Consider the following 14997-nt stretch of genomic DNA (forward strand, 5'->3'; position numbering starts at 1 on the left):
TAGAGATGGGTTCCTAAAGTGCAAAGTTTTTTAGATGGCTACATTTGGAACAAGACCTAACTGAATCTGTTCTCAAGCATTTCAGGACTTTAAAAGTAAAAATCAGAAGACAAATTTATTTTAGTCTCAGTTAAGTAATAAACAATTTATCCTTTACTATCAGTATAGAAACTGGGTGTGTATACTGATACAATTATTAGTTAGTGTTAGTTACTATTCACATTTATAATGTAGTTCTCAAACAAACCTGTATGCATTTCAGTGAATATTTCCAAATTATGTTTATTAGGGGAAGCACACAAAATATTAAGTATCACACTTTAACCTATCTAAGTAATAGAATGTCAATAATCTTTAACAATATCATATAAATATCACTGTATTGAAACAATACAATATATCAAGATTTATAACAATATAATAAAAAGGAAAAAAATCTGCAAAAAACCCCCAAAACATGAAGTGTCTCTAAAGAGTATTTAACATATAGCCAGAGATTGCAAGTATTAGGCTAATGTGTGTATTTCCTGGGTTTTTAAAGGAAGGCTGCATGTTTTTGCAGAAACTGGATAGGGCAAATGTTAGGTGAATAAAATGAGAAATTGAAAGAAATTAAATTCTAGCAAATTTGTCCCACTCTGTTAAAAGATATAACCAGTACTATGCAGCTGACGTAGCATAAAACTAACATGGGAACAGTACTCATATATAGCACCCAAATTTTGGACTACTACAGTTTCCAATTCATTTATTATTGCTTATTATTTATAAATCAATTATACTTCTGTATAATTATATCAATTATAATCAATTATATCAATTATATAATCAATTATATCAATTATACTTCTGTATAATTCATTTCAATAGATTGCACCTTCTTCCTCATTATTCTTATTTTCTTATTCTTATATTCTTCTATTTACATGCTCAGTGAGATCATCTGGGAATCTGGATACATTGAAGAGCCATGCTAATCTAGCCAAAATCAGGAGTCTGGTAACAGCTTTTCAGACTAGCAGATTTTATTAAAAGGCATAAGCTTTGTTGAGCTACAGATCATTTTATCAGATGCACGGAATGGTTAAACTGATAGGGATTTAAATTGGGATGAGGTGGGCATGCAGTGAAGAAAGGGGAAGAGGTTTGAATACACAGTCCATGGAACCTGATATTCCAGCTCTGATAGCTGCAATGCTTGAGACAAGAGATGGTCTGCATTGCCTGGTTTATGTATTTGGGGAAGTAGGTAAAAGATGCCTGGTCAAGGCTCCTGGGGTGACTCCATGCAGATACAGTCTTGTATGTCTAGGAATTTCCTTCATCAGATTGCATAGTTCCTTCTGATATGTTGCTGTAGGATCCAAGGATAGAAGTTGGTAGAATGTGGTGTTAGACAGTTGCTTCTAGGCTTCCTTGACTTAATCCGCCTTATTCATAATGGTTGGTTGTTTGATTATGATGATGTTGTTGTTGTTGATGCCATGGTGGCATCTCATTCAGCTCTGCTGAGGTGGTTACATATGGTGATTTTTTTTATTGATAATTATGGCTTGAGCTTGTTGGCAAAAGCTTTCAGCAGAGAAATCCAATTCAGTTTCATGTCCATCTGAAGGCATCTACGTGGTATTATTTTAATGCACTTGGGATGTGGTATAATCCGTAGTTGCTGCTGTCAGGGATCATGAGGACAAGGCGTCCCCACAGTGTCCTCCTTTCCAGGAACAGCACCCCTAGAGATAATGATTGACTCATCCTTGCAGAAAGCAACCAAGACCTAACTCAGTGAGCCTTTGGGGTGGGTGAATGTTGAGTTGCTCCTACAGAAGAAGCACCAAGTGATTGCTGTGCATTATGATGAGTATAGCTGTATGATGGACTATGACCATGATTTTATTGTTGTCCTATTAATTGTTTATTGATTTATTTGTATTTCAATCCTTGTACTAGAGGCAAGAGTGTAAGTAACCTGGCGTCATTTTCTGATTGTAGCAGCTTATAAGCCTTAGCAAAAATAAAATAAAATAAAATAAAATAAAATAAGTTTCTGCTTTAAACTGTGCAGTAATTTTCCTTATTGCACTGAGTTTTTCTGCTATCTGCATACTTGTAACCCTCCTATGTCCCCCTCAAAACAGAGGATTTTTTTTTTCAAATACCTCCCCCTCCCCCTCTTATCATTTACTTTAGTGTTGCAAGGAATAACATGTTATGATTTTCAAACCAGCTGCTGTGAATGTCAGAGGGAATAGAAGTCACTCCTGGAGCTTTGCTTTTTGTTTTAGGGATGGGTGTGGGCAGAAACAGTGTCCCCATTTCCTTTTTTTCCGATGTATTTCTTTTGGAGAGGTTCTGTTTTAGAGTTGCGCATAACAGTATAGGACTGGTTATTTGAGGGACCACCTCGCCCCGATTATGTCTACCCATCCTATTAGGTCTGGCAGAAGAGGCAGGTCCAGGTCCTGTCTTCCAGGGCAAGGTTCCTCAATCTTGGCAACTTTAAGACAGGTGGACTTCAACTTCCAGAATTCCCCAGCCAGCAAGGCTGACTGGAGAATTCTGGGAGTTGAAGTCCACCCGTCTTAAAGTTGCCAAGATTGAGGAACCCTGTGTTAGGACATGTCATCTGGTGGGGCCCAGGAAGAGATCCTTTTCTGTTGTGGCACCCACCCTTTGGAACATCATCCCTCCTGGAGATTAGATTGGCCCCAAACCTATCTGCTTTTAGTAAGGCCTTAAAGATGTGGTTCTGCCACTAGGCTTGGAGAACTGGATATGTGGTTGTGATGGAATGGAATTATGAAGGCCAGGCTCAGGGAGATAAGCATTTTCTTAGCTTGCCGATGGAGCGTGGGAACTACAAGAGGATGAGACTGGCACCTCCCTGAGGAATTCACAGTGTTGTGGCTGGGTGACTTGGGAGCTGGGGTTTCAGTCTGGGAAGATTCTTGCTAGAGGTTGTAGCTAATAAAAATAGCTGAACTGATTTTGCATTGTCTCTTGGAGTTCCTTGGGCTAGGCCTGACAGTGGTAGAGCCTTTAAGTCAGTGTTGTCCAAACTTGGCCACTTTAAGATGAGTGGACTTCAACTCCCAGAATTCCCCAGCCAGCATGGGTCCACTCATCTTAAAGTGGCCAAGTTTGCACAACACTGCTTTAAGTGGTTATGCTGATTGTTGGTGGTGGTTTCTTATACCTCAGCTGCTGGTTGTGTTGTATGATTTTTATATAGTTTTTGTTTATATAGTTTTTTATATAGTTTTTATACGGTTTTTGTATTGCTTTTTGTTCTTTTATAGAGTTTTGCAATGGTTGTATAGGATTTGCCACAATAAAAGTGATAACATTTATGAGGTAATTTCTGATTAAGGGGGAAAAAAACAGCTTGTGTTCATAAGTTCAGAGTTTGAATTTGGTCTTAGGAAAAGGTTTTGGTGTGATAGCCAAATTGTTCTAAAGAAAAACTTCCTCTTGAAAGTGTTTATAAAGATGTTAATGTACAATGTATATTTTTTTAATAGGAAAATATTCATTTCTATTAAAAAGTATACATCTTTACAATATTTTTTTAATGTTTTGCACAGAAGTGGCTGTCTAGTATATTTAAAACACAATAAACTGTAGGGATATTTTAGAAGCAATGTCCCAGGATGTAATGTGAAGATATGTTTGAATATTTCTGTAAGGAATGGTTAGACTAACTGCTTATTTTGCTTCTGTACCTCAAGCTTCTTCTGAAGGGACATTTTTAACATTTTGCAGAGGTACAAAAGGAAATGGAAAGATGTAGTTAAGCTAAAGGCAAAATGTCTTGCTTGTTCATATCAGAGCTCCTGGACGCATTTCCTGAGCATGCATGAACCTTTGCACCTATTCTTGTTTAACCACATTATGTAACCACATCCTCTGCAATAAATTAGGCTTCTTAGCCAAAAACTTAGCAATGCTTTATGACCCCCGGAGCAAGTGAGGACTAGGAACTTGAAGTTAATGTTTTGACAACCTTGGAAGGCGGGCACACGGGTGTGTGTGTGTGTGAGAGAGACCCTCCTCCTAGATGCTTCCTGATGACAAAAAGGTATAAAAGCTGTTGTAAACTGTTCTAGGTGTGGCCGTTCTCTGTCTTTTCTCTGGCAGCCGGACAGAGAGTGGTTCACCCTGCTTTTCTTCTGGCCCGAAATAAAAGCTGTACTTTCTTTGGAAAAACCTCGATCTGGAGTCTCATTGGAAATCATGGAATCCAGGCTAGCGAACCTTACATTTCATTCTTACTGTCTAAGCTATGCCATCTACAATTTAAAATGCACATTTTTTTTTATAGGGGACACCAGCAAGTCATGTACGATATAAAGTAGATGTTGTCCAGTTTCCATACAGTGCAAGTATCTTTGATGTTGAAGAAGAATCTGGACGTGTAGTAACCCGAGTGAATCTTAATGAAGAACCTAGTTCATTATTTAAGGTAATTATATGCATTTACATTTCAATATGTTTAAGATAGCCTTCCTGGAGTCCATCCAGTGAGTTTGAATTGCAAGTTCTATGTTTCACAGGCAGCAGAGCCAATCTACCTACAGGATGGCAGATTAGTGAATGCGATTTTAATCTGTTGCGTAATAATGCCACTACAGTGACACTACACAGAATTTGCTCTCTATATTATTCATATTCAATCTTTAATACGTGTTGATATACTTTGTTTCACATTTCCAGATTAATTGCAGTAACTTAACCAGAAATGAAATTAACATTTAAATAAGTATGCTTTGGGCTGAATACTTCCTCAGGTTTCAATGAAGTTTTGTTCTCTTTTATTCTTAATATGAACTATGCTAATAAAATACAGGTAGTCCTTGAGTTATAACAGTAATTGGAACTGGAATTCCACTCCTGGGCCTCAACTTCAGCCCCAGTGCCGCCGCCAAGGAGTGCCACCTCAAGCCCGTGTTGCAGCCGGCCGCCCCAGTGCCACAGCACAAAGCCCCTGCCACCCTCTGCTCCACAGTCCCTACTGCACCCAGATGACCTTAGTCGTCTTCTTCCCACTGCTCACGAGGCCCTAAGCTTTCCAAAAGCCTTCTGAAGCATTGTGAAAAGGGGCTGCAAGAGGCCTTGGGAAGAAGGCCTGGCATGATCAGAAGCTGCCTTGTGGGCCTTGAGGCCACACTCCTCAGTGATGGCAGCACTGAGGCCGAAGTAGAGGCCCAGGGGCAATGGCAGCCAGCTGAGACTGCTGAAGGCCTCAGACCTCTACTTCAGTCCCAGCGCCACTGCCAAGGAGTGTTGCTGTGCAGCATGGCAAAAAGGGCAAAGATATGGGGCAGGGAGATAGGCAGGTGATAGGAGTTGAAGCACCCCTGTGGTTGTAAGTGCAGGCAGGCTGCCAAGCACCCAAATTTTGATCATGTGACCATGGGGGTGCTGCAGTGGCCATAATTTTGGGGACCAGGCATAAGTACCATTTGTTCAGTGCTGCCGTAACTTCAAATGGTCACTGAATGAATGTTTGTAACTCGAGGACTACCTGTATAGCTAGAAAAAAATATATTAATGTATTAAACTATCCTACGTCATGAATTACATGTTTTTCTTTATGAAAACATTTCTTCTATTGTGGGAGGAGAAATAAAAGATGCTTCCTAAACAAACTGGAACATTGTTTCTCAACCTTAGCAAGCTTAAGATGTGTGGACTTCAACTCCCAGAATTCCCCAGCCACCGTGGGAGCTCTTGCATAGGATTGATATAACTTCCATCCTGAAGGGGACTTTTCTCCATAATGATGTCTCCAGTTTTAGAATGTTATTGAAATGTCCTGTTTCTTTACTCTAACAGAGTCTGTGACATTTTACACAGTAATAAGCATGCATACAATTGTGAAAATTGCTATTAATTAAGATATGTGGTATCTGAAATTGTTTGTGAAGTAGATCCATTAGACTAACAGTGTTTCCGGTTCAGCTTTTTATGAGTTTAGATGACTGTGAAACTTTAGAAATTCAGATTTAGACCAATACTTACAGAAAATCAAATCCAACTTAATTTAGGAAACAAGGTTGCCTCATTTTTTTTTTCTGAAGGAAAGACATGTTTGCTTTATGATAATTACATTTCTGGCCTTATATATTCAATTAAAATAGTTGATTTTAATCTTACCTTCTCTTAATCAAAAACATGCTATCAATGAAAAAGGTATATCAATGGTTCTGATTAGTTTTAGAACATTTATCAGTTTTCTTAGAGAACATCTGTGTTTTATAACTTTAAACAATTTGTTTCTATATGTATAAGGAATTATAACCTATGATGCTTTGCAATGAATGAATGAATGAATGAATGAATGAATGAATATTATTCCAGTAGGAATGCAAAAATGTCCTTTTCAATATTGTAGTATGCCATCCTAAACCTATTTATCAGAGTAAGTAATTGAACAAAGTGAAGCTTTCCTTTGATTAAATATTGACAGGATTAAATTAAATTATTAAAATAACGTACAGGAAAGCAGAATATCCTGCACTGATCTCAACAGATTCAGTTTTCACAAATCTTGATGGACTACTTCAAAACCCCATGAATTATCTTGCTGGTAGATGTTTCCAATTCTTCCTTCCTTGCAACTTCCCACATGTTTCAGAGGCTTCCCTGATCTTCTGGAAATGAAGCGTGAAAGGAGATAGCATCAGTTTAAAAAAAAAAATCCCCTTTCTGTATTTCTTTTGTTAGAACTGTTCTGTAGGTGGGATTTCTTTTAAGGGATACTTCTGCCCGCAAGTTGGCCGTAGAAACATGCATAATTAGGAGCTTTTTAATCAGAGAGTCTTCATCAAAATGCTTTTCATGTAAAAGCAAACAGTATGGGGAACGTATAAGCCCAATGATATTGTAAATGCAGCAAAGCTTTATTTAGGTTTATACTGAGATTGATTGATTGATTGACTGATGGTTTATGTGCCATCAAGTTGTTTTCAACTCCTAGTAACCCCATAGGTAGATTTTCTCCATGACAATCTATCCCTAACCTGGTCTTTCAGGTCTTCCAATTATGGTGAGCAGAAATATCTAAACAATTTTGAGAGAACTAGATAAAATTTCAGTAGGACTAGGGAAACTTCTCATGAGATGTCTGCACATCTCTAACAATGATTCATTCTACTTATTTTTCCCTAACAAAATGAACTTTTAAAATGTGGTGGTTTAAAATATTTATATAAGTGAGGTTTACAGTTAGGATTGCACTTTTGAGTAGAAGCAAAAATTTTAGTTTTTTTTTTTCCAATGTGTTAGCTCTTTTGGATCTATTGTGCATGTTTTATTTTTTACATTTGTTATCTTTTTTGGTAATTCTTAAGATTACTCAAAAAAAAAAAACAATCTCTAAAATTATTGAATTGAAATGCACATGTTCACTCATTGTGTTTATGTGCTTAACAGCTTGTGGTCATTGCCTATGATGATGGTGATCCTGTGAAGTTTAATACCACCACTGTAGAAATTTCCGTATTGCAACCCTCAGTAATTCCACGGTTTACCCAGGATGAGTACAGGTATAATATGTTCTTTCATTAATACTATTTTTGAAAAATTGGAGGCCAGATAACTCTTATAATTAAGGGGTTGACCTTTAACCTTTAACATGCTAATTGATCCAAGGTCATGTTTCCTTCATATACATAATCCTTCAATACACTATTATCTATGAGTGTTATAACAATATTGCTGGGGTACAGAAGGAACAGAGTCTTCTTGAAGATGGCTCCACGCTAGTTCTGGCCCTATGCACAGATGTTTAAGGAAAGCAACAAATGTCATTCTATTTAGAACTGTTTTCAGTTGAATGTATAGGTGGTTTATGTGTTTTGCATGATATCCGTTGTGTCTTCTACTTTGCTAGTATCTTCTTACTACACTACATTCTGAGAGCCCTGACTTTTTAAAATACCAGAGCAACAAAATGCGGAAACAGTCTGTTTTCTTTGCTGTGTATATTTTGGGCTTAGGTTAAATGACTAGAACACAGTAACACTTGTGTTAAAGTGTTTATATCCTGGAACTTATAGCAGAAATATGTAGCATACATTGAAAGGTCTGGTTCTGTTAAATACAGGAAATTTATCACAAGTACTTAGAACATTAGTTAATAAAACAGCAAGGGTGGTTCTGTTCTTGCCATCATTGTCAGGAGCTGGTGGGGAAGGGTGGAATGGGGGAAAGGGTTATGGAAAGTCATTTAAGCACATGTTCACAATGTTTTCAATATAATGTTGCTGTTTGTTTGTGTGTCCTGGTTGTTCAGTTGCCCTTTTCTGGCAAGTTGCCACATACAAAAAAATGTACAGTATGCACGGGCTTTACAGATAGGGTCACCATGCTGTTAAGCTTTCAGGGTGCCAAATGCAAAAACTAGGTTTCTTCTTTTGTTGAGCTGAAACAAAAAGGAAAAAGCCTATACTGTGGGTATGCATTAGGAAGAAGCCTCAAGTCATCTGCCAGAGAAGAGTATTTTTGCTCTTCTTGTGATGTACGTGAGATGTATCAAAGTGACTCCTTTGCCGTTCTTCCACTGGTAGCCTATGTTCTGGACTCAGATCAAAACAAACATTAGTTGTCCCCTGCTAGGCACAGTGACAAAAAACAACAGAACACTCATGGTGACGTCATAATGTAAACCCTGCCCTTTAGAACTTGGATCTCAATATGGATGCAAGTCACATAATTTGTATCATGACTTCATAATGCACACATGGTCATTTGCCACCCCCCAACACCTATGAAACCAGATTCCCCCACACACACACTTTTAGGGTATGCAGCAAATAAAGATCCCCTGATATTGTAATCTTGCTCATCTTACTGTTCCACTGTTGCATCTTTACGTATTTGTATGACTTTATTCGCAAGAGATATTTTCAGGTCAGCAGAATCACACACAAATAAATAAGGACAGGGTTTACACAAGAATGAGTAGATATAGAAAGTAATGATAAGCGGTGACTGTCTGAATTCTGGAATTCTACAAAAACGACTTATGAAAAAAATTAAGAATAAAAAGATATTTCTGCAGAAGAATAATGGAAAGCCTCCTTTGTCACTTCATTCCATTACAAAATTGTGAGACCAGATGGGAAATTAAACCTAAAGCAGAAAATATTTTCACTGTTGTTTTTGTTTTCCCTTCAAAACAGTATTCTCTTGTGATTAATTATCTTTTTAATAAAGTAAAAGTTCAAAAATATCCTAATTTTTTTGTTAATTAATGCACAACGTCTCTTGTCCTCTTCTGCAGTTAGAAAGTCATAGTTAACAGCCTTGGATTCCTATTCTAGGCAATAAATTGCTAACTAAATGTGCAATCAATAATATTATGCATTGCCTGTGGACACATTTAACAGGTGTTCAGACATTTTATTTTCAAGCACTGAATATAGTAACATATTTCAAATGCTTCCAAGGAGTGTAGTCGGCCCTAGGCTGCATTTTGAGATAGATGCCAATTCTTAAGAAACTTTTTAAAGATTTTTTTTTTCACAAAAAAGTTAATGGTTTCAGCAACTGATATTGTAGTTTGTTTAGTTATTTATTATTCAGATTTATATAGCTGCCCATCTCATATATATAACTCTGAACTGCTTGCAGACAAAACAAATATGAAAACAACAAAAAGGAATACAATTTAAAAACAAGAAAAAAATATAAAAGCATATAAAAACCATCATAATCCCATTCATCAAAGCAATCAGTACAGCCACTGCACTGGCTCCACCATACTCCCAGGTCTCCAGGTCCGTTAGCAAAATGATGTCTTCAGGGCCGTACAAAAAGCCAGCAGGGTGGGACCAATCTGATCTGTGGGGGGATGAAGCTCCACGGGGTGGGTGCCATGGCAGAAAAGGCTCTCTATTCTGGGGTCCCACCAGACGATACTCCCTAGCTGATGGGACCTGCAATACGCCCCTCCTGCCACATGTCATGGGATGGGTAGAAGTAATTGGGGATAGGTGGTCCCTTAAGAAACCTGGCCCCGTGCTATGTAGGGCTGTATAGGTCATTACCAGCACCTTGAATTGAACCTGGAAGCAAACTGGCAGCCAATGCAGCTCGTGGAACAGAGGTGTAATATGTGCAGATCCTGGAGCAAGCATATCTGCCTGCGTTTTGAACCAGTTGAAGCTTCTGAATACTCTTTAAGGGCAGCCCCATGTACAGCACACTGCAGTAATCCTCATGTGAGAAAGCATGAGTGACAGTGAGCAGGGCCTCCCAGTGCAAGAATGGGTGCAACTGGTGCACAACGTGCAGTGGTCCAAGGGGCCTCCTGGACACAACCACAACCTGTTCTTTGTTGCATCTCCTCCTTTCCCACCCAGGTTTGTTTCTTTCAAGAACTTCAGAATACAGTCCTATTGTTTGATTGGTCTCAATACTGTCCCCCAAAAGGCTAGTTTTTGCACACCAGAGGAAATGGCTTTGGCTCAAAGGAAAAACATGGTTTCCTAAACATAAACCCTAATATTCCACATAACACCATGAGTCCAGAAAGACCTCCAGATTGTGCACAGGTCTTGTTTGGTGTAGTGTGAGGTAGTTTCTATAAACATGGGGTTATTCATAATAATAATAAATTATTATAATGATATATTACAATGTATTATCTCTTAATAGAACCACAGCTCTGCTGTTGTTTGGTATCAGGCACTGGTATGAAAGTTCATAGATCTTATCAGAACTTGTGATGCTTATTAAGGAATCAGGTGTAAATGTTTAGGAGACATTTTGAGTGAAGACACATGTATGTTGTATTTCAATATGGAAGTAGAAGGGCTGTTAATGCTCTTAAAGCTGATGTAAATTTATATATATATATATTTTAAAATCTGCATGTGGGTGTGCTCACATACATGTGAATGCAAATTTTACATCTTCCCCACATGGAATAGCCTGAAGAAATTGTCTATAGTGGATGCCTGTTCGTTATTCCCTATGAATTAATTTTGCAACTGGATTTGAAAGAATAGTAACTTTGATGAAATGGTTAGTACCCATTGCACACATGCATATATATGTGTGTGAATACATACTTGTGTGTGCAAAATTCCCTGTATACAAACACAGACCTACACACAAACTTCCAAATAAGGCGCAATGGTTAAGAGTTGCAAGCCAATTGCTAATCCGGTATTCATTTTGATATGTATGGAATATAAATTTTGGAACTGAGTTATACCGTATTGAAAATTTGTGTTACAGCTGTTCTTAAAATATAAGGATGATTGTCATTCTTTGTTCATATCGTGGTCTGATCTTTCTTGCTTTCTTTTTCAAAAGAACTGTTTTTAATTGCTGGAAAGCTTTTACAGAAGCCAATCACCAACAGAGGATTTTGGGGCGTTATCAAAGTCCTTGCCTAAACCAATGCAAATTATAAATTTGCCTATACTTTGCATTTGTATAAATCCTCCATATTCAGCCCCTAACTAGTTGTAATTACTTTGAACAACAACAAAGCTCTATATGATCTCTTGTTTACTCAAAATATCCTCTAAAGCCCCCAAAATGGATCCAGTCATATTTTTCATTCCATTCTTTTTTTTTTTTTCCTCTTTTCTGTTTATTCTGTATGCCGACCAGTGCTAGGAGATTATCCTAACATCCTTTGTTCTTAATAACAATAACATTTTCACTGAAAAATATAGAAGAGCTTTCTTTTCTAAGATGCTCAGAAAGGGACAACAAAGTATTCTTCCTCAGAAGGTTCTGTATGCGAAGGTTATATTTCTTTGTTTCTACCTTCCATCCTCAAAATCCAACAACTGAATCTCAGAACATCTCCTTAAGGGAATTTAATGCAGAAGATGTGGGGCATATAATCATAGCAAGATTTTGCATCAGTGGCCACAATAACCAAAAACTTTCTTCTGATGAAGCAAAAATATTTTTAGCCCCTACCATTATCAAAATAAACAAGAGAATTGCCTAATAAATCACGAATGGCAACACCACTTAACAAAATTGTTTTAAACAATTTAAATCCATTTTTGTTTTAATCAAATAAATGTAGCATCTGAATTTGGTAATCCATCTTATTTATCTAGGGACATATCTGTCTTTTCCCTTTTCCCTTCATTTCAACTACGAGAATAACCTTCCCATATTTTATTTACCTTTAAATTATCTCACGATATTTAACTACTGAAGTTATTTAAAGAGGATAGTATGCTTTCCAGTTCTAATGATTCTGCTGAATCCCTGATAAAAAATATTTAAGATTTAAACGTGTAGCTTTCACCAAATTATTGCAAATATTACATAAAGTTGCATTGTGCCTGATGGCATTAAGTCCATCAGAATGAAGTTTGACATTTAAGGATAATAGGCCATGTCAATGGTTCATTGTAATAATACCTAAACTCCCTTGTAATCGCTTTTTAGAGGTAAATACCACTGAAAAGGTCAAAACTTGTGAATTAATATGAGAAGTTTGAAGAGGGTGCATAGTGAAAGACTACACAGCCCTATGGAATATTCTTTGCAAATAATGTCACACACACTGGGAAATATGTTTTATTACAGGGGTTTGGCATATGCAGAGGCAAATGCATGCAAAAATGAAATAGTCTATCTTGAAATATCCAGAGAACTTCATAATAGAATACATTTCTCCTTTGGTGTACCTTGAAACATAGCTTTAACTTGGGGTCCCTTATCTGTGCAGTTCATGGCATGGAACTGCCACCAGAACAGGAAAGGATGACCCAGGTAATTGTCCATGTTGTTTTCCGGGAATTACACTGATAAATGAAATGTATTGCATATCCATAGCTGGCAACAGCTTATTGTCCATGTGCACTGTCACATGTACAATCCCGTTTTTAACAATGTGTTGGCAAAAGCTGAGGGCAAAAAGAATGCTCTGAAGATGTGCTAGAAGTTGGATTTTGTTCATGACTGACAGGCTTCTCTCACAATTAGGTAACCTCGCAAGAATTCTAGGATGACTGATTAGTAATCTTTATTAAAGAAAAATGCAGAAGCCAGAACCAAAAAATTCCAGGGACTGCTGTGTCACTAGACATAAGACCTATATACAGGAGCAGTACACATGCTGTATCTATTGATTGTGTCAGTCTGACTCTTTCCTTTCCTGTGTAACAGTTTTGTGTGGGAGAGCTGGTTTCCATCTGTCCTTCGTTTTTTGTTCAGATTAGCCATACTGTTGTTTCACTGAGTGAGAACTGTCGCACCAGCAGTGGATACAAAAAGGGGAAGCCGACAGCGTTTTAAAGTTTTTCAGCATCTTTTCCTAGACTTCCATCATTCCGTGGGTTCAATCTGACACCCATGCTCACCTAGGAAACCTTTACTTGTTTTCCAGGAAATATAATTAACTTGATCCTTAGAAGAAAAAAAATTACAAGGTAAAAGGGGATGATATTTTGCTTTATTTCAGAATCAATGTTTGGAACACATTACAAAACCAAAGCTTAAGCAATGCTCTCAAAATAAAGAAATCCAAAAAAAAAAAAAAAAAAGCAAATGCTTCATTTTTTTTAAAAAAAGGGGCCTTCATTCCAATTCTGCTTTGCATAGGAAACCCTATTATAGAATGCAAACATTGCTAATGTTTTAAAAGGGCATCTAAATTAATTTGGAGTGCAACAGGCAAATTCTTCCTATCCCTTAAATTGCTTGAAATATAAAACAAGAAATAAAATGATAACTTACTGAGTTCAAGACTCTGGCCCTGTATTCAAATGCTAGCTTATTTATTATTTAATAGTACACTACATGGTTTCCATACAACAAGGTTCTGCATCATTATCTGGCGTCTTCAACTGAACAAAGCTATTAGAACTGGGAAAAACCATTTCCTGAATCAGTGACGAGGTCTTTTATTTAACATGGAAAGAGATTGTTAATCCATGCTGAACCAACTGACTTATTCAATGTAAGGCTTCCGTTTACATGTGACCCTACTTGCATCAAGGCACACATCTGTATGCTGCTGCTATGCAGTTGTTGTGACTCAATGCTTGCATGTTAGACTGGAGCCAAGGAATTGCTGAATCTCCAGGAAAGGGCTAGCAATAAACTTCTGTTGACCCCTTTTATGCAGAGAGTCCTGTCTGTAGTTACTCTCCTAAATAAATCTAAAATTCAGAGAAGGAAAAGCCATTTGAGCTAAAAACTGCAAGACAAATGCAGCTGCGAATTAGCTGGATAACGTTTTTACCAATGTATCTATACATATTTCATCCAAAGTTTCAGGACCTCAACAATAGGATTTCACTGAACTTTTGTATTGTACTTTGACTTTGATTGCATTAGTTAGCTCAAAGAGATGAAATTGGTAAAGCCCAATTATGTTAGAGTTACAAAGAATATGAATTTGGATGTTTCTCTGGGCACTTACTTCAAATTGTCCTATGCTGAATCCAGAAGAATGGAATGGAAGCTGCTGGATTCTCCATGCATAGAATTTAGCAATGTTAGAATCAGGGTCATAGGGACATTATGGGGATGTTATTTTAAAAATGTGCCAAAAGCCTGCAAAGATCAAAAGAATGTTTTAAAAGATTTTACATTGTTCAAACACCATTTTAGAAGGAGAGATATGGAAACAGCATGCCAGGTTTTGAAAATAACAAGCCAGGAGATTTTTTTTTTTTTTTAAGATTTGCAAATGTGGTTTGCTTACAATTAGGAAAATCATCTGTCATCCCAACTTGAATCTAGTTGGTATTATTAAGCATACAGCCCAGTTCAAAAATAAGAAAAAAATCAACCAAATCCCATAGACGGCAGTCGGCTATATGGTAATGACCTCCCTGATCATACTGGCAGAGGTAGTCTCAGGTGGTTGGAGAACTCAAGTATGGTGTCCTGGGACACAAACTCATCATTTATATTGAAGCTGCTAGCTTTATTAGGAAGCCTAGTTTAGGATTTTGTGGCCTCAGTGGCAGTGTCGGGTCTACAGAAGCTGTCATCAAATATTTA

General features: G+C 37.3%; 1 protein-coding gene across 6 annotated transcripts in view; it reads left to right on the forward strand.

Moving 5' to 3' along the window:
- PCDH15 (protocadherin related 15) overlaps nt 1-14997 on the forward strand; it is a 435688-nt gene that overhangs the window by 333031 nt on the left and 87660 nt on the right. For all 6 annotated transcript variants that reach the window (XM_088144402.1, XM_088144401.1, XM_088144400.1 and 3 more), the window contains exons 22-23: nt 4322-4462; nt 7435-7547. In XM_088144402.1, the coding sequence (XP_088000528.1) occupies nt 4322-4462; nt 7435-7547 (254 nt within the window). The remainder of the gene's footprint in view (nt 1-4321; nt 4463-7434; nt 7548-14997) is intronic.

This window comes from Python bivittatus, unplaced genomic scaffold (assembly GCF_059951505.1).
Source record: "Python bivittatus isolate LINGU-HERP-01145 unplaced genomic scaffold, Pbiv_v1 ctg000400_np1212, whole genome shotgun sequence".
Classification (NCBI taxonomy): Eukaryota; Metazoa; Chordata; class Lepidosauria; order Squamata; family Pythonidae; genus Python; species Python bivittatus.